General features: G+C 45.6%; 1 protein-coding gene across 1 annotated transcript in view; it reads left to right on the top strand.

The window, feature by feature from the left end:
• Positions 1-657: 657 nt before the first annotated feature.
• Positions 658-20,135, top strand: part of AXDND1 (axonemal dynein light chain domain containing 1) — a gene marked incomplete at its 3' end in the record, with an annotated part of 116,071 nt that continues 96,593 nt past the window's right edge. Inside the window, exons 1-2 of the mRNA XM_089677319.1 lie at positions 658-968; positions 10,876-11,054. Coding sequence (XP_089533445.1) covers positions 866-968; positions 10,876-11,054 — 282 coding nt within the window. The remainder of the gene's footprint in view (positions 969-10,875; positions 11,055-20,135) is intronic.

The raw sequence follows: 20,135 nt of genomic DNA, 5'->3' as shown, positions 1-20,135 counted from the left end.
TTTTCTTTTTTATGCCTCTAAACACAGTTCTGTCTTAGCCTTATGTCACCATATGCATCAGGCGTTTAGGTCAAATTTAGAGATTTTAAAAAAAACGCACTAAATGTACGCTCGTGTATGCGCATAAATGGATTTCAACAGCCAAAATGAATTGATATTCTGGCCAGTCAAATGCATTTATGACATACACATATAAATCCGTATCCAAAAGCAACATTAGAGGCATTTTTTTCTGCCAAAGTCTTAGAACAAAACAGCATATTTGGGTTGGGGCATACATTCATGTCCATGAAGCCTCATAGTAGCATTTTTTTTTTTTGTTTGACTGTCTTGGGTGTTTATATATACACGAGAACTATGCACAGGGCTATGAACTGAAGGGCGCACGTTAGTTACATACTGTCTCTCTTTATTTCAGCTGGGAGGTGAGCTATTAAATACTCTGAGGCTTTACTTCTTATTGTGCCCTTTATCATACTCTACTTCAAATGTCTAACGCCTCTGTTTTGCTTTCCTCACATGTATACAGAAATATATATAATTTTATTTTATTTTTTTTCAAAAAACTTTACTTAGAGACTGTACATGATTTCACACAGGCAGACAATAGCAGAGCTCTGTGTGTTATTTGTGTCAGTCACTAGGGGAACAGGGCGGGCCGTTGTCATGGAGACAGCCAAGGCATTCTTTTACAATGGTTAGAAGTTCCACTAGTTAGGAATAGAGTGAGTCAGTGACATGAGGCTTTTCTCCTCACTTCGTGTACATTTCTGGCTGTCTGGTGGTCTTTGTAAGCACAGTTTGTGAGGTGTGTGAGTGCCGAGCTTAGTGTGTCACCACATCACAGCCAAATAAAGAGTGCAACATGTCAGTGACTGCGTTCCCTTTGCCACCTGTGGGGCCCAAGTCCACAGGAAGGAGAATGGTCAGCAGTGGCACCCTTCTAGCAATTGGAGAGTCCAGCACTGGTAAGGACACTACTTCCATCATCATTGTATGGGTGACCCTCAGACATAATGCTTTACTATTGTCAACATTTCACACAAAATGTATCTTTCTTTATCCACTTTCTTACCTGATTTAGTTTACTAACCATACGTCTAGGTTCACACCTAAGGGCTCATGTACACTGCAGCTCCTAAACTGACGTTCAGGAGCTGTTGAGCGTTTTTTTCAGCAGCCCCTGAACTCTCCCTAATGTTTTCCTATGTGTCCATGGACACATAGTTGTTTACAGGCAGTTGAGTTTAAAGTCGTTTTTTCAATGCACCAAACTTGCGTTCAGGAGTAGATTTTACCAGCATTCTAAATGCTTATAAACGTGGTTAACCGTGTTTATAAGCGTTTGCGTTTAGAAGCGTTTTTTTAACTGTTCCATGTCCGGATGCTGTCCAGAGCCTTTTTTCATCATCAGAAATGCATGCAAAGCATTTTCCATGTATTCAGATGGACCTAATACACCAGAGCAGTCAGTTCCAGGTTTCGCGTGAAGGAACAAATGGTAGAACGTGCTGCATTATGCTCATGATGGGATCCATAGTGAATACAACCAGAAAAGACAGGTCATCTCAACACATACTGCTCTCTCTGCTTCTGCTCTCTCTCGCTCAAAATGTCTGAAATAGTAAATTTTTTACTATTTTCAGTGCATTCTGGGCATTTGGGAAGGTCCCCTGAGGATATCTTTTAAAAACGCTTCTAAACGCAAACACACATAAACGCGGTATGCAAACGCAGCTAAACTGACATTTTTTAACCTACGTTTTCCAGCAGTTTCCATCATTCAGAAAAGTTTTCCCAAACTCCCTGTGTACATGAGTCCTAAGCGTTTTCTCCTGCGTTTTGCAGAAAAGCACTACAGTCCATTTAACATGATTTCCTATGGGACAGGGTCACATCTCCGCGTTTTCACTCGGTACAGTTTTTGGAAAGGGTCAGGGACAAAACGTTGCGTTTTTGGTTCTATAGACTGGAGATGCTGCAGAAGAGCATTGTAGTGCATTTTTGATGCGTTTTGCATTTTAAACTGTATAGCAACAAGAAAAAAAATGCAATACGCAGCAAAAACAAGTCAAAAACGCATGTGCAAAAGTGCAAAACACACTGCAGAAACAGATCAAACGCAAACTGCATAGGTGTGGACCTAGCCTTACATTGTTTTAATTGTCATTTCTTGGAATACATGTAAAAATATTACCTACATTGACAAGTATTGCTATTTTTGCAGACAGGGTCACCATACACAATACAATTTGACCATACAATCTCTGTACAATCAACTTTAGATCTACCAAAACTTTGTAATATAAGCTATCCAATCAGACAGGCCCTTGCAATACATAGTTGTTGGTAGATCTAAAAGAGATTGTGCAACCAGATTTTATTGTGTATTGAGGGCTTCGTGACCGGGAACATAATCAAATACTCCTGTCTATGCTGGGTCTTTCTGCCAGGAGTTGACACATTTCCAGACGAATGGCATTTAGAAGTGTATGGCTATAAACACATTCTACTGGGCAGAATGTCCATTCATTCATTCTAGGCACTGGAATGAATTTACGTGTATACATGTACGATTATGTGCATAAATAATGCTAGTAGATCTTTCTCCAAATGTGTGTGTCACGGTGTGCAGGCTGCCTGCCTCTCTGCTACTCTCCCCTCTGCAGCTTCCCCCCCGCTCATCTTGTCACGGCCCTTTGATGTGGGCAGTCCAGGATGAGAAGTGTGACTTTCGTCACTCCCCCCTCTCCTGTCTCTCCCAACCCTGAGCAGCCTGAGGGAGAGAGGCGGTCCCCCGCTGAGAAGCCTGCACTTCTCATGCCACTTGGCCAGGAAGAGGGCGGGCAACTCACCGGGGTGTCACTATGACGCCACACGGCCCTGATGAATACAGCGCAGGTACAGGGGTTTCCTGTGCTTGCACTCGTCAAATGACAAAGGCCGCGCTCCCGAGAGCGCAGCACGAGTCAAGGGGGCGTGCCTCATTGCCCAGGAATGCGGCACTGGGCCGGACGTTGCCAGGGCAACCGGGAAGCATCCTGGCTGGCCTTAAAGAGGCCAGTGCGTGACCCGGTTGTCTGTTTTCCTTTTCCGCCGCTGCTGAACTCGCAAGCCTCTGGGAGGTCCGGGCGGGGACCTGACTTCCACAGCCATCCCCGCTGAGCACTCTGCAGGAGACCCCCCCCTCAAAGGTCAGGACTATTATCCGCTGCCCCTCTGCTAATACTCTGGGGCCCGGATTACCCGCTGAGCAGTGTGCTGGAACTGCTTTGCTGTGGGCCCCACGATACTCTGCCCAATACTCTGGGGCCCGAATTACCCGCTGTGCTGTGTGCTAGAACCGCTTTTGCTGTGGGCCCCACGATACCCTGCCTAATACTTTGGGGTCCGGATTACCCGCTGTGCTAGAACTGCTTTGCTGTGGGCCCCACGATACTCTGCCTAATATTCTGGGGCCTGGATTACCCGCTGTGCTGTGTGCTAGAAAGCTGTGTGGGAGCTGTGCGGAGGTCAGACCCCACAGCCAAGGTCCTGCTGAGTCCCCGTGAGCCTGCTGTTGTCCCTAGAGAGAGCTGTGTGGGAGTTGTGCTGAGGCCAGACCCCATAGCCAAGGTCCCGCTGAGTCCCCGTGAGCCTGCTGTTGTCCCTAGAGAGCTGTGTGGGAGCTGTGCTGAGGTCAGACCTCACAGCCAAGGTCCCGCTGAGTCCCTGTGAGCCTGCTGTTGTCCCTAGAGAGAGCTGTGTGGGAGTTGTGCTGAAGCCAGACCCCATAGCCAAGGTCCTGCTGAGTCCCCGTGAGCCTGCTGCTGTCCCTAGAGAGCTGTGTGGGAGCAGTGCTGAGGTCAGACCCCACAGCCAAGGTCACGTTGAGTCCCCGTGAGCCCGCTTACCGTGAGTGTCCCTACAAGCCGCATGTTGCGGAGTGCCAAGAACTGCCTGATTGAGTGCCTTCCATAGTTCAATAAAGATTTGTGTGTTTACCATCTTCTTTGTGTGTTCTGTCCTGCCTATGCTTCCGTCCCAGCGTGTTTGAAGCATTTTTCTTTACTCCCCTGAATGCTGCTCTAAAATAGGAATAAAAAATGCCACTATTTGAATGGACACATTGGCTGAAATGGAGCTGCATTCAGAGGCATAACAATTAAAAAATATATTTTTTCTGCCTGTGTATGAAGCCTAAGGCTAGGGTCATACCTATGTGTTTTTCAGTGCATTTGCAGAAACGCACTACAGTCCACTTGCCATTAGTTCCTATGGGTCACATTCACTTCTATACACCCTCTGCTGTGTTTTTAGCTCCATAGATTTCAATTGAATTACATGAAAAACACATTTACATGTGTATTTGGTGTGTTTTCCAGCATGACAACAGACACCTGCTCCTAGCAACATTAAAAATCACAAAACACATAAATACACATTAAGCCTTGGTTCACATATATGCGGTGTGGGAAACACAGGGAATCTTGTGCATTTCCAACACTGCACTGAAATTGCACCAAGTTCATGTGATCTGCTTCAGGTGTCAATATTAAATTAATGACACAATAGCATGTACAACACCTTGTAAAGATTACAAGTGTATCCAGCACTCAGATGTTGATGGAATGTGACAAAGGTGATGAATAAGTAAACAAGTCCATGTGCATAATAAATGCTAACAACACTGAATACAATGTAACCAGTGCTGTATTTAGGTTTTGTGCTGCCCTAGGCAACACAAAAATCATCTGCCCCCATGGACCCTGACCAACACCACCTCCTCCTCCCGCAGAGAGAGCCTGACATTGACCAGCAACACCCCTGCCCCCCACTCGGGAAAGCCTTCCAATACCCCCCAGTAATAGCTGATGAGTTGTAGGCAGGGGTGGACTGACAACTCATGGGGCCCCCGGGCAATAGGGGGGTCATGGGGCCCCTGTGTCCTTGCCCACACTCAAAAAAAGCCTAAGTACTTGTCTGTTAATTCACCGGATTTATTTATTCAATATAGTTAACATAGTTTAAAAGTTTTATTTCAAACTAATTACTTAGCTAGGATGTCAGTAAAGTGGGTCTATATATATATATATATATATATATATAATTAAATAAATAAAATCAGGTGAATTAACAGTCAAGTACCAAAGCCTATAAAAAGGTACCAGGGGCATTTCATGGGGCCCCCGGGCAGTGCCCGAGTTCTCGAATGGTCAGTCCGCCCCTGGTTGTAGGCAGGGAGCAGGGTTCAGATGTAGCCGTGCTGAATGTATGGATACTCGAGAGCTGCGTGCTGAGGATGCAGGGTCAGACAAGCCGGGTTCGGTATTGGTCAGGCAGATCAGGCTTAAGTGGCAGGAGGAAGAGTAGTCAGATCACAGGTCAGGTTAGAAGAATGGAAGATCAATCAGACAGGAGCAGAGACAGAAGAATAATCCAAGACAAGCCAGAGGTCAGGGCGGGTAGCAATCAAGCGGAGATCAGGAACAGGCTGGTTCAGTATCAGGAGACAATCACAGGAATCAGGGAACACAAGCAGGGATAAGACCATACAGCAATGGGACAACTACTGCAGCCAGTTTAAATAGCCATTTTGGCGCCAGCATTAGTGACAGGCGCACGCCCTGATGCGCCTATGTCCAAGTGCTTGCACATCTGTTTGGCTCGTAATGACTCTGCGCATATTTGTGCACCGTGGAACTTCACCTGCACTATGGTCAGACCTTTCCCTGACACGATCACTGTACCTTATCAGGATGTTGCTTGTGGAACATTCAAGGTAAGTGCTTCTTGAATAAAGTTCTATTGTTCTTACTCATGCTCACCTGGCACCCTGCTGTGCTTTTCCTTTAAATTAATGACATCCAAAAACAGGTCACAAAACGCAGTGCGATTGCCTGATTCGGATACCATGGGTGTGAACACCCATGTGATCCAATCCAAAAGATGCCTGCACCTTTTTCACACAAAATGAATGGGCAGAAATCACGTTGCCAAGAATCCAATGTGATATGAATAGGAATTTGGTGTGACTCCTATCAAAATCACATGTGGTGTCCCACACCACACAAGTGTGAACCCAGGCTAAAATCGCATCAAAATGTGCATTGAAAACACAAATGCACTTCAAAAACGTATGAACTTCATGAACCTAATAATTGTATAAATACATATTTATTTATATATAGAGTATATACTATATATGTTGCATTTTTTTCTCTAATAACATGGCATATGAGCTTTTTTTTTTTTTTTTTACCTGTTTCCCTTTATGGTGTATGTATATATCATTGTTTAGTGAGCTGGTCATATTTGTCCATTATGACATCACGGTCCATTATGACATTATAACATCTTGGTCCATAATGACATCCCGGTCCATTATGACATCTATGTCCATTATGACACTATGACATGGTCTATTATGACATTATGATATCCCGGTCCATAATGACATCCTAGTCCATTATGACTTTATGACATCCTGGTCCATTATGACATCATAGTCCATTATGACATTATGAAATCCTGGTGAAATATATATATATATACAGTTGTGTTCAAAATAATAGCAGTGTGTTGAAAAAAGTGAATAAAGCTCAAAATCCTTCTAATAGCTTTTATTTCCATACACACAAATGCATTGGGAACACTACACATTCTATTCCAAATCAAAACATGAAGAAAAATATATCAAATTTGTGTTGTTCCTCTAAAAAAAATTGAAGAAAAGTGAATATTAGACTGTTCAAAAAAATAGCAGTGTTTGTATTCTTCTTTACAAACTCAAACATTCACTATATAAACTCAAAAATGTTCGAAGATTTTGCTTTCCTTTGAATCACTTAATATTTAGTTGTATAACCACTGTTTCTGAGAACTGCTGTACATCTGTCAACCAACTTCTGGCACCTGTGAACAAGTATTCCAGCCCAGGATTATTGGACTACATTCCACAGTTCTTCTCTATTTCTTGATTTTTGCCTCAGAAACTGCATTTTTGACGTCACCCCACAAGTTTCTATTGGATTAAGATCCGGGGATTGGGCTGGCCACTCCATAACGTCAATCTTGTTGGTCTGGAACCAAGATGTTGCACGTTTACTGGTGTGTTTGGGGTCGTTGTCTTGTTGAAACACCCATTTCAAGAGCATTTCCTCTTCAGCATAAGGCAGCATGACCTCTTCAAGTATTCTGTTGTATTCAAACAGATCCATGATCCCTGGTATGCGATAAATAGGCCCAACACCGTAGTATGAGAAACATTCCCATATCATGATGCTTGCGCAGCTATGCTTCACTCTCTTCACAGTGTACTGTGGCTTGAATTCCAGACTGCACACCCATTCCACCTTAAAGGGACCTCTGGCAGATCACATAATTTATACAAACTGCATATTTAAAATGCGCATCTGGTGAGTGCGCATTTTTACTATATTCACTGCACCGAACAGAATAATTATCATGTGAAATTTATTTGAGATCACCTGAGCACGGGATCTTTATGTAACATCACTATCTAATTGATGTCAGAATATTACCACCACATGGACTTTTATCCATTTATTTATATATATATATATATATATATATATATATATATATATATAGATGTCGCACATACTGATGTTTTACAATAACACTTTATTTACAGTTTGTTTTGCACTATATGGACTATATGCACAATCATTGGTTTTATAATATCATTATTACATTATTGCACTTTTTGAATATTTATGTTCTTGAAGGTTTCTGGTTCCCTTGTAGTGCATTAGCTGCTGGTCTCACCTTAAGCGCTCGCTGATTTCTCTTTTTTATGAAGTCAGAAGGTGATTGGCAACCATGCACAGGTGCTCCAGTTTTAGTAAATCTCCCCCATAATGTCTTTCTACAGCAACTTATTTGGAACGTTGTGATTAACGCCAAATGATTAGTAATTGTATTTTATCACAAAATATATGGATAGTGCATACTACAAAAAAAATTGCTGTTTGCCGCTAAAATGTTCACGTTCAGTTTGAAGAAAAGGTGGCAACCCTAATCAGTGGACAGACCCCCTTCTGAGATAAAACTTGGCCCATGTGAAATGGACCATTTGTGGCACTGTATTACTTCGCACACAAAAAAGTATCTGTCTCCCCACTGTCACAGGTTTGTGACAGACAGAATAGGTCTCCTTTGAGCTGCAGCTCAGTCAGAAATCACAACAGCAATGATTTTACTCAATCCTCATCATAGACATTTGTCAGCTGGGAGAAGGCTGTCATTCCTGGGATACAGTTCAGGACGCAGACAGCGCATGGCAAATAGGTAAAAACCATGACTGTCCAAGCAAACCCCGACAGTTGGCAGCTATATACATGTGAAACTCGAAAAATTTGAATTGTGCAAAAGTTCATTTATTTCAGCAATGCAACTTAAAAGGTGAAACTAAAAGGTGGGCAGGTGCCAAGTCCTGCTGGAAAATGAAGTCCGCATTCCCATAAAGCTTGTCTGTGGAAGGAAGCATGAAGTGCTCCAAACTCTCATATAATCATCTCAATGAGTCTATCTCATATATTAGTTTCACCTTTTAAGTTGCATTACTGAAATAAATGAACTTTTGCACAATATTCTAATTTTTTGAGTTTCACCTGTATATGATGTACTGAAAATAGATATGAATTTTTGGACTGTTTTAGAGACTAAATTATAGGATTTAGACTTGTAGCCCTGTTTTTTTTGGGGGGGGGGTTATGTGAAATGGCCCACACCAAACAAGCTATGGTGCTAACCTGTATATGAGTAGACAATCCTGAGCCTTCGCTATATGGAAGAGGGGGTTGTGATAATACAAATGTCAGTGCCTCCACCTAGAATAGGGATCCTGCAATTGAGGAGACTCACCCCTTTCTAGGAATGTAACAGGTAGACAACTTAAAGTAACTATACATAGCAGTATTAATGCACCCAGCTTATATTTCTAACATGAAAACATGTCACCACACCTGTATGAGATTAATGCAAAGTTTATATAAAGCAGCCACATAAAACAGGATGCATAAGAATAACATTCAGGAATTACAATTTAGCATAAATTGGGAGGTTGCAATTATACCCGGGTATATGTGCATGTAGTATACAGAATACCTCCAACCATGGGTATAGCGCAGTCCGGTTGCAGGGGCCCCTGGAGAGGTGAGAGTCAATAAGATGCACGCTTCCACTTTAGATGCTGTGATGGCGTCCAAGTAACATGCGGATGATTGCACTGCTTGTCTGAAGATCAGCGATGCATCACCTAAAAGGATAAAATGCCCTATCTCTCCTTACTCTTAGTCCCTATCCCTAAACTGGGCTGTCACTGCAACCGGCCTCTATCTGTCTAAGTGGCCGTCGGATGCCTAACCTACCTCTAGCCTAATCTATCCGCTCCCTATGCTAATCCTAGCTAAAGAGAGATCCAGACCAATAAGGCTATTTAACCTCCCTGGCGGTATGATTATGTCAGGAATTTTGTGCTGAAAGCGGTACCGTTTTTTTGCATGGAAATATGTAGTTTTTAATTGTAGGCTGTAATTTTTAGGAATAACTCACTGAAATCTATCCGAAAAAGAGTCTATTAAACATTCCGGATATGATAAAACTTTAAACACGAAATCATAAATTATAATTTAATAAATAATCATAAAAAATAATAATATAATAAATTTAATTCAATAATATAATCAAACCAAAAACACTGAAATTTGAAATACAGAGGCAAATTCGCACATCGCTGAGCAAAGTCGCAAAATCGTTTTCAGTGTCTGATGACGAATTTCCCCACAAATCATTATCACTCAATTCTGCAAGTGGTTCTGATTTACTATCGCTGTTCTAAAACTGCTTTTGACGTAAAGGGACGCTTTTTGGACGCCATGGACTTTTCTAAGTTTCCAGGCACAAAGAACAGTCAAAATGCAGGCAGGGCACAGGACAAAGCAGTGGGGACAAAATGTATGTGAAATGCAGTGAAAAAGCAATGACAGCAAAAATGTCATTTTTTAAAAATGTCAAATTTCCCGCCGGTTCCGCCGCCCGAACGTTCCGACGTCACGGGGACCGGAACACGGAAGCCAGATGCCGGCATCGGCCGGAGGAGATGGACGGGGACGCTGCAGGGGACCCATCGTGGGAGCGAAGGACAAGGTAAGTGCTGCAGGGACCCCCAGAGAACGCTGCATGGTAAGCCCGAGTGTAGCTCGGGGTTACCGTTCTTGGTATAGAAATTCTACCCCGAGCTACACTCGGGAAAACCGCCAAGGAGGTTAAGCAAAGAGGCTGCAAAGATACACTGCAATTAACAGAAAGTTCACCTGACAGTCTTATGCAGGTGAAAACACTGATCTATATCTATATATATATATATATATATATATATATATATAGACAACTATAAGGATTCTGCAGTGTGTAAATAGAATAATGATCATGAACCACAAATCTCTCTCTTACAGAGATATTAGGGTTCCAATACAGAAATTGAAATATAACAGAGGCAGACCTAATCTGCTTCAGTAACAACTACATAGATAGCAGCCTTGTTAATCTGGATCAGTACTCACAGAATCACCATACAGTTCTCCCCAGATACATGGCAGGCTGGCACCCTCTGCCTGATACTTCCTGGAAAAACAAACTATATAACATCCTGGGGTTTCTTGACCACCTTGTAGGGGCAGGAAGCACACCTAGGGACTTGTCTGTAATGGGACCTCTATGGTAGTGGCTGTATATGAATGTAAACAAACCATAACTAGTGTATAAAATAACAGTTCCCTACAGACTTATAATATTTTATGTACACGCAAGATATAATTTAAATCTCTGCAACATTTTGTGAAATATTAAGTTTGCTATGTTTTGCCATAGACTTACTAACTGGTCAAGAAAGGAATAATAGTTTGGAACTATCCCAACAACTTTCTACACATGAGCAGAATGACTTTATCCCAGATGAAATTCTTCATGTGCTCACTTCCACTGCTAGAGCTACTGAAAAGGCTGAGCTGGGTCCTGTCAAGAAAAGCAAGCTTATTAAAGATGTAAAGGTATAAACAGTATTCTATTATGTATGTCTGAAGAAAGCTTAAAGCAGAACTCTCTGCAAAAATGTATTTACATGCCCTTGTTGCTGATTTTCTATCTTGACTGAATATGTCATCCATCTTCTGGTTCACATCAAGCCATTAATTCTCTTTGGTTTCCTGTTTGCAAGAACAGTGGCTCCTGTGCCTCCTATTCCCCCAGCCACTGGTCTTGGCACATCCCTTCTGTAGCTATTTCTCCAGGAAGCAGTGATGTAATTCAGCCCTATTTGCAGTGGTGGGCAGACCAAGTCTGTCAGACACATTTAACATGTACAGGCCTAGTGTACCTGCCCACAATCGCTATAATTCCCTGTAGTTGAAGGGAAATGTAGTTTCCTTTTACTGCTGAGAAAGAGGAGAGGATATGATGTCATGACTCATTAACCTTCCCAACCGCTCCGTTTCCTCCACCCCCCTCTGCCAATCCCTCCACTGGCTTCCGATTGCACAACGGATCAAATTCAAAATCCTAACACTGAAGTACAAAGCTGTCTGTCCATACTGCCCCAAACTACATCACCGACCTAATATCCAAGTACCACCCTACACGCACACTCCGCTCCTCACAAGACCTCCTTCTCTCTAGTTCCCTGGTCTCCTCCTCCCTTGCCCGCCTCCAGGATTTCTCCAGGGTGTCACCCATCCTCTGGAACTCCCTACCCCAACCCATCAGACTATCATCTACTCTCCTCTCCTGAAAACCCACCTCTTCAGGGAAGCCTACCCCACCCCCTGCTAATTGCCGACCTCCTCCACTCTTCCTACCACTCCATCCCCCACAGCTATCTCCTCCTGTACCACCATCCCCTCCCTCCTAGATTGTAAGCTCGAAAGAGCAGGGCCCTCGAACCCCTCGTGTATCACATTGTATTGTTGTGCTGTCGCATGTTCTGTCTCCCTTTGTAATGTACAGTGCTGAGCGAACTGTTGGCGCTTTATAAATACTGTATAATAATAATGATGTAATCCCTGCTGTTACACCTCCTCCCTGGAAGAGCAGATGCTGTTCTTTTGAATTATAGAGAGGAGATCATGAAAATTCAGTTAGACTTTTCTCCTAAATGGTAAGGATTTTCTTCTTAATGTAAAACCATTACTTTTCAGACTGAGCTTTAGTGACAAAATGCACAAGCAGAGGTTATCTTCAGTGAAAATTGCATTTTAAAAAGTCAGATCCAGATAGTCATATGAAGCTATATGCTGATCTTACATGTTTCCTATTCCTATTTTTTCCTATTGGTCCATTAATGCTTCCACTGCACTTTAGAAGCACATGACATTGGTAGAAGCGCATGAAGTTGGAGGGGATGGAACTAGGCTTGACTTTTACCTACAAATTCTTCACCTGTATGATTTAAACTCTCCAATCATGTTACAATCTGACGCTATGATCTCTCTACAATGAACTTTAAAATGCCAAATCTATGTACAATGTAATATGAGGACCTATCTAAACTATCCATTTAATGTGTATTCATTCAAGCAGGTAATTGCTCTATATAGTTTTTGGTAGATCTAAGGGAAATATTGTGCAATCAGATTGTAACATGTGTAGCAAGCTCAAGCCCCATCACGAAGTAAAACATGTCAGAGAAGAAAATGTAGGTGCAGTGTCCCCAGTGTCTGGTGTACAGTAAGGGCTTGTTCACACTTGACTGTTTTACCAACTCTTGCCAAACGCCCCTATAGCGTTTGGCAAGCGTTGGTCCGGCGTTCGCGGAGCGTTTTTTAACGCTCCGCAAACGCAGCATGCGCGGTTCAGCGGCGGTTGTTAGGCGTTTGCCGAGCGTTAAAAACGCCCCACAAATGCCTATAATGAAGTTTGGATGGTGTTACCGCTCCGCAAATGCCCCGCAACCGCATCGCAACTGCACCGCAAACGCTGGCCAGGCATTTGCAGAGTGGCACCATAGACTAGAATAGGAGGCTTCAACGCCTCCTGACTCGACCAGAGGCGTCCGTTTTGCTGCACCACGACGCTACCGCTCCCGTTAGAACAGCACCATGTGCTGCAATGGGCAGAATTGTCCGGAGTTTGTGAAGCGGTAAAAGCGCTTCCCAAACGCCTTTCTGGTGCTTGAAAACAAGGCTAGTGTGAACATAACCTTAGGAACTAGATGGATTTGTGGTGTGCTGTTTCACATTTTTTAAAGCTTGACTTTTTCAGAAAACAAGTTTTTTTTCAAATGCAAAAATTACTATGCATAAATGTATTTTTTCTTTTAACAAACATACATTTTTTGATTTGTGGGATCCTCTAAATCATTTTATAATGCTCTGTGCATTCATCCAATTAACCAGCTTTTCTTGGCCACAGGTTGCTAGGGGTTCCTTGAGCAATGAACAACATCTACTTTTAAGATCAGTAATGAATGGCAACAATTATCTGTTATTGTGAACTGTAGATGTAGTAATTATTAGCATGGGTTCCCTGAGCTAGGAAAGTTATCGCAAGGCTTCCCCCATGTTAGCAAGATTAGGAAAGACTATACTAGATAATAAAATCAATCTTTATTTAAAGTGAATCTATGACCAACATTTTAAACTGTTATAGTAATTTCCGCTTTGAATTTCAGTTATTTCCAGTCTATTATTCTAAACAATCTAGAATCTCATTCATTTACTTCCTTGAATTCTGTGATATGTATTCACTATGCCCTGTGAGTAGACACTGCTGTATCACACAATTTTACAGAGCCTTTCCCTCTATGATTACTATGGAGCATAAGAAGGTAGCAGTAATGAAGTGAACATTTAAGGGATCCGAAGGCATCCATGCGGATCTTGCTGGTGTATTCCCTTTCTGGATTCTTATACGTATATAAAGCTTGCATAATTTTTATATATGGTAAGGGTATGTTATTCAGCCACTTAGAAGTGTACACTGAATGTCACGGAGAAGTGTATATAATAATAGTGCACAGAGTGTTTCACTATCGCTAGTGCACAAAGTGTTTCACTATCACTAGTGTGGTCACGATTTGTGTGATTGGTGCATTAAATTACTTTGGGTAAGGCAGGGGTGTATTTACCACAAGGCAAACAAGGCATTTGCCTAGGGCGGCATTTTTCAGGGGGGGGGGGGGCAGTACTGTCCCTTGGAAGAAGGAACGGAAAAAGGGACACACGCAGCATGGGGACCTGGTGGGTTCCGAGAGAGGCTGCGGGCTTCATGATGGTGTATGCACAGCCCAACTCTTGTTCCTGGGGATGTCCGGAGCTGTGAATGTGAGTGTCTCTCTCTCACTATGGGGAATGGTGGCTGGTGTTGGGGGGCAGTGGTAGTGGAAGGCTATCTCTGGTGGGGGGCAGGGGTGTTGTTGGTCAGTGTCATGCTCTCTCTGCAGGAGGGGGGCGATTTTTGTGTTGTCTAGGGCAGCACAAAACCTAAACACACCACTGGGATAAGGGGGGTATACGGGATGCCCAATCGAACTGTGAAACCGAGGGCAACTTCCCAAACTATGTACAACTGGGTACAGCAAACAGTTTGTTTTGGAAAGCTAGCCAGTGTCTCCTGTAGTACCGCCCTAGACCCTAGATACTCCTTATCCAGCTGTTTTGGGTGAATCCCTGAGCAGGGGATCCAGTGTCTGCCACATAAAATGGTGAAACAGTCCTGGGTGGCAGGCTAATCCAGTTTTCCACTAGAGTGCCTCCTTCCCCTATCTGGCCCAGGGGATGTAGGTCTACTCACTCAGTCCTTCTCCTGTACTCCTTCCCTGCCTCACAGGTGGTCCTCTCTCAGGGAACCAGTGAAGTTCCAAGTTTTCTTACTTCCAAGGTCCTCTGCCTGTAGGTGAGCCCCTCTCCATCTGGGCCCCCTCGCAGGCTCCTGCCTTCCAGCCTCACATCCTCCTGAATTCTCCACCAACTCCTCTCCAACTCCCTGCTACTGAGCTGGCTCAGTTACTCTTAAAGGCTGTCATGGCCCCTTGTCAAGCCTCCTGTTGGGGGTTGGCCAGGATCCTCTAAGAGTACAAACCAGGTACTCCTCAGCTCTGCCCACTGCTTTTAGATCTTTCTCCAAAGTTTTAGAGCAGGGGGAAATTCCAGAAGGCGGTTCTGCAGAGCCTCTCAGTTCTGACCATAATTTGACACCTGCTAGCTATCGCACCCAAGATGCTACTCAGCCTTCCTAGCTAACAATTAGAGTCTAGCTCCCCCTAGCTGATTAGGAGGGTGCTACACAAGGAATTCAGGAAGTTGTGTGGTCAGCAGACAGGCAGCACTCACAAGATGAAGGGAGATTTCTCAAGTAAGTTTGTATTGGGTTGTCAAATATAACGTTTGTTTGTTTGCTGCTACAATGCTGATGTTATAAAATAAAATGCTATGACTATGGAACTCCTTTTACTTTAAAACTATATTCATTTACTCTCATGTATACATATATCAGTCGTTTAGCTCAAATCTTAACTGGTGACCAACCTTTTCAGATCAAAAAGAGGAGTTTCATTAATTATCTATTTATACTTCATAATACTTATTTGATGCCAATTCGGGTAGCAAGATATAAATCGTATAACCAAATATGCCCTGAGGGTCAAGGGAGCCCTGGCTCCTTTTTCTACCTATCTTGGTCCTGCCCACAGATACAAGCTTACTGGAAGCAAATAATAACCTTCTTGCATAATGTCATGAATTCTCCAGTGCAATTAGACCATTGGCTATGCCTGCTGGGTCTTTCTAAGTCTTTAGACTTAATCAGTTATCTGCACACTTTTTTGTAGGAGGCATTTTGTACTGTCAATACAACCTGACTAGAGATGAGCGAAGTATTCAAAAATTCGATTCGACTGATTCGGCGAATTCGTGGAAAAATTTAGATTCGAGTCGAATATATTCGCTGCGAATTTAACTTATAAAAGGGTGTTTCTAGGCTTCAGAGAGCCTTTATATTAGTGCAGAACACTGTACCTTTAATTTAAATGCCCTTGGAGTCTGCTGGGGAAGAGAAATAATACTGACAGTCAGTATGACATGCAGATGAGTGCCGTCGATCTTAGAATCACCGCACACTTCACTCATTTGGGCAGTCACGGGGCCAAAACCAGAGTGTGGAGCCACAGTGTGGCGGTGGAGGCAGCAGCAATGGGAGGCCATACAGCACCCTATGACAAAAATGGAAACCACCAGCAGTGTGAGGAGACCTGAAAGTGGCACATGGCAGAGTGTGGCGATGGAGACAGCAGCAATGGGAGGCCGTACAGGGACCCATGACACACTCTGGACCTGGCAGCAGCATGAGGAGGCGGTACAGGGGCCCATGACAGATTACGGGCCTGGCAGCAGCAATGGGAGGCCGTACAGGGACCCATGACACCCTCTGGACCTGGCAGCAGCATGGGGAGGCGGTACGGGGGCCCATGACACACTCTGGACCTGGCAGCAGCATGAGGAGGCGGTACAGGGGCGCTTGACAGATTACGAGCCTGGCAGCAGCAACTTGGACAGGACGACGTTCAGCTTCTGCACCGTCGGGTGCGTGCTCGCAAACTGTTGTCTCTTGGAAACGGATTCCAAGAAAGACTGCTGACGGAATCCGTGAAGAGGAGTAGCAGGAGAAGGAGCATCTGAACGAGCGGAATATGCCAACAAGCGACAACAGGGGCCCATGACAGATTACGGGCCTGGCAGCAGCATGAGGAGTCGGTATAGGGGCCCATGGCAGATTAGGGGCCTGGCAGCAGCTATGGGAGGCCCGTAATCTGCCAGCACCCTATGACAAAAAATGGAACACACCAGCAGTGTGAGGAGACCTGAAAGTGGCACATGGCAGAATGTGGCGATGGAGACAGCAGCAATGGGAGGCCGTACAGGGACCCATGAGAGACTCTGGACTTGGCAGCAGCATGAGGAGGCGGTATAGGGGCCCATGGCAGATTAGGGGCCTGGCAGCAGCTATGGGAGGCCCGTAATCTGCCAGCACCCTATGACAAAAAATGGAACACACCAGCACTGTGAGGAGACCTGAAAGTGGCACATGTTTGGGGCATGATTCATGGCGGATTTAGTCAGTTGTGTCAGGAACTGGTGGTTTGAAATCCAGACTAATCCACGCCTGATTCATTTTCACAAACGTGAGTCTCTCCACACTTTGGGTGGACAGTCGTGTCCTCCGCGGAGTTGCAATACCTCCTGCCGCACTAAACACGCGCTCCGATGCCACGCTACTGGCCGGGCATGACAGCCTTTCAAGGGCAAATTCAGCTAGTTGGGGCCAAAGGTCAAGTTTCGTTGCCCAGTAGTCAAGGGGATTGTCTACCTCGGTTGGCAGGGTGCTGTCCAAGTAGGCCTAAGCCTGTTGTTTGAGGTCCTGCTCCAGGTCCACCTGATGCTGCTGCTGCTGCGGCTGGTTATTAGTTTCCTCACTGCGCTGGTGAAGAAAGCTACTCATCATCGACTGCAGACTGAGGCAGCTGCTGCTGGTGGAGCTGCCACTGCTCCTACCACCCCACCCCTCCCCTGCTGCCATGGCAGCGGAACGCGAGCGCACAGGGCCCACAGTGTCTGAGGATGGACGTTGGCGCAGACAGGCAGAGACCAGCTGACTACATAGGTGGTTTTTATAGTACGTTATTTTGGCCTCCCTCTCAGCAGGTGTGAAAAAGGCCACCATTTTTGAACGGTAGCGAGGGTCCAACAAGGTGGACAGCCAAAAGTCATCCCTCTGTCTGATGGTTATTATTCGGCTGTCGCTACGCAAGCAACCGAGCATGCTATGGGCCATTTGTGCCAAGGAATGCGAGGGACTCCCTGCCTCCATCTCCACAGCATACTGCCACGGTGCGTCTGGGTCCTCTGTCTCCTCTTCCTCCTCCTCTACCAGATGCTCCTGCTCCTCCACTCCTGTCCGCTGAGTGGAAAAACCACCCATTTCACTCAATAATTCCTGAGCACCAATGTCCTCCTCTACCTCCTCCTCTTCTTCCTGTCCTGCCCCCACAGGGGTCATGTGGCGTTGAGATCTGTGCGCCACGTCTACCGCACCCTGACCAGCCATTGGTAACAGCATTTGTTCCAGGACGTGCAACAGAGGAATGACGTCGTTCATCCCATAGTCCTGCCGACTCACGAATAGCGTGGCCTCCTCAAAGGGCCTGAGCAAGCGCAGGTGTCACGCATGAGCTGCCAATGGCTGACATCTAAGTTACACAGGGAGTACCTTTATCCGCTTTTAACATCAGGAAATCTGTGATGGCCTTTTGCTGTTCGTAAAGGCGGTCTAACATATGTAGGGTTGAATGTCACCTTGTTGCAACGTCACAGCATGAGGAGTCGGTACGGGGGCCCATGGCAGATTACGGGCCTGGCAGCAGCAATGGGAGGCCCGTAATCTGCCAGCACCCTATGTCAAAAAATTGAACACACCAGCAGTGTGTGAGGAGACCTGAAAGTGGCACATGGCAGAGTGTGGCGATGGAGACAGCAGCAATGGGAGGCCGTACAGGGACCCATGAGAGACTCTGGACCTGGCAGCAGCATGAGGAGGCGGTATAGGGGCCCATGGCAGATTAGGGGCCTGGCAGCAGCTATAGGAGGCCCGTTATCTGCCAGCACCCTATGTCAAAAAATTGAACACACCAGCAGTGTGAGGAGACCTGAAAGTGGCACATGGCGTGAGACACTGTGGACCTGGCAGCAGCATGAGGAGGCGGTACAGGGGCCCATGACAGATTAGGGGCCTGGCCGCAGCTATGGGAGGCCCGTAATCTGCCAGCACCCTATGTCAAAAAATTCAACACACCAGCAGTGTGAGGAGACCTGAAAGTGGCACATGGCAGAGTGTGGCGATGGAGACAGCAGCAATGGGAGGCCGTACAGGGACCCATGACAGACTCTGGACTTGGCAGCAGCATGAGGAGGCGGTATAGGGGCCCATGGCAGATTAGGGGCCTGGCAGCAGCTATGGGAGGCCCGTAATCTGCCAGCACCCTATGACAAAAAATGGAACACACCAGCAGTGTGAGGAGACCTGAAAGTGGCACATGGCATGAGAAACTGTGGACCTGGCAGCAGCATGAGGAGGCGGTACAGGGGCCCATGGCAGATTAGGGGCCTGGCAGCAGCTATGGGAGGCCCGTAATCTGCCAGCACCCTATGTCAAAAAATTCAACACACCAGCAGTGTGAGGAGACCTGAAAGTGGCACATGGCAGAGTGTGGCGATGGAGACAGCAGCAATGGGAGGCCGTACAGGGACCCATGACAGACTCTGGACCTGGCAGCAGCATGAGGAGGCGGTATAGGGGCCCATGGCAGATTAGGGGCCTGGCCGCAGCTATGGGAGGCCTGTAATCTGCCAGCACCCTATGTCAAAAAATTCAACACACCAGCAGTGTGTGAGGAGACCTGAAAGTGGCACATGGCAGAGTGTGGCGATGGAGACAGCAGCAATGGGAGGCCGTACAGGGACCCATGAGAGACTCTGGACCTGGCAGCAGCATGAGGAGGCGGTACAGGGGCCCATGGCAGATTAGGGGCCTGGCAGCAGCTATGGGAGGCCCGTAATCTGCCAGCACCCTATGTCAAAAAATTCAACACACCAGCAGTGTGAGGAGACCTGAAAGTGGCACATGGCATGAGAAACTGTGGACCTGGCAGCAGCATGAGGAGGTGGTATAGGGGCCCATGGCAGATTAGGGGCCTGGCAGCAGCTATGGGAGACCCGTAATCTGCCAGCACCCTATGACAAAAAATGGAACACACCAGCAGTGTGAGTAGACCTGAAAGTGGCACATGGCAGGGGCATGATTCATGGCGGATTTAGTCAGTTGTGTCAGGAACTGGTGGTTTGAAATCCAGACTAATCCACGCCTGATTCATTTTCACAAACGTGAGTCTCTCCACACTTTGGGTGGACAGTCGTGTCCTCCGCGGAGTTACAATACCTCCTGCCGCACTAAACACGCGCTCCAATGCCACGCTACTGGCCGGGCATGACAGTCTTTCAAGGGCAAATTCAGCTAGTTGGGGCCAAAGGTCAAGTTTCGTTGCCCAGTAGTCAAGGGGATTGTCTACCTCGGTTGGCAGGGTGCTG

The sequence above is a fragment of the Staurois parvus genome, unplaced genomic scaffold, assembly GCF_062004578.1.
Source record: "Staurois parvus isolate SC_StPar_1 unplaced genomic scaffold, SC_StPar_1.0 ptg000183l, whole genome shotgun sequence".
In the NCBI taxonomy this organism is placed as follows: domain Eukaryota; kingdom Metazoa; phylum Chordata; class Amphibia; order Anura; family Ranidae; genus Staurois; species Staurois parvus.
This window is presented reverse-complemented; position numbering and strand designations above follow the sequence as displayed.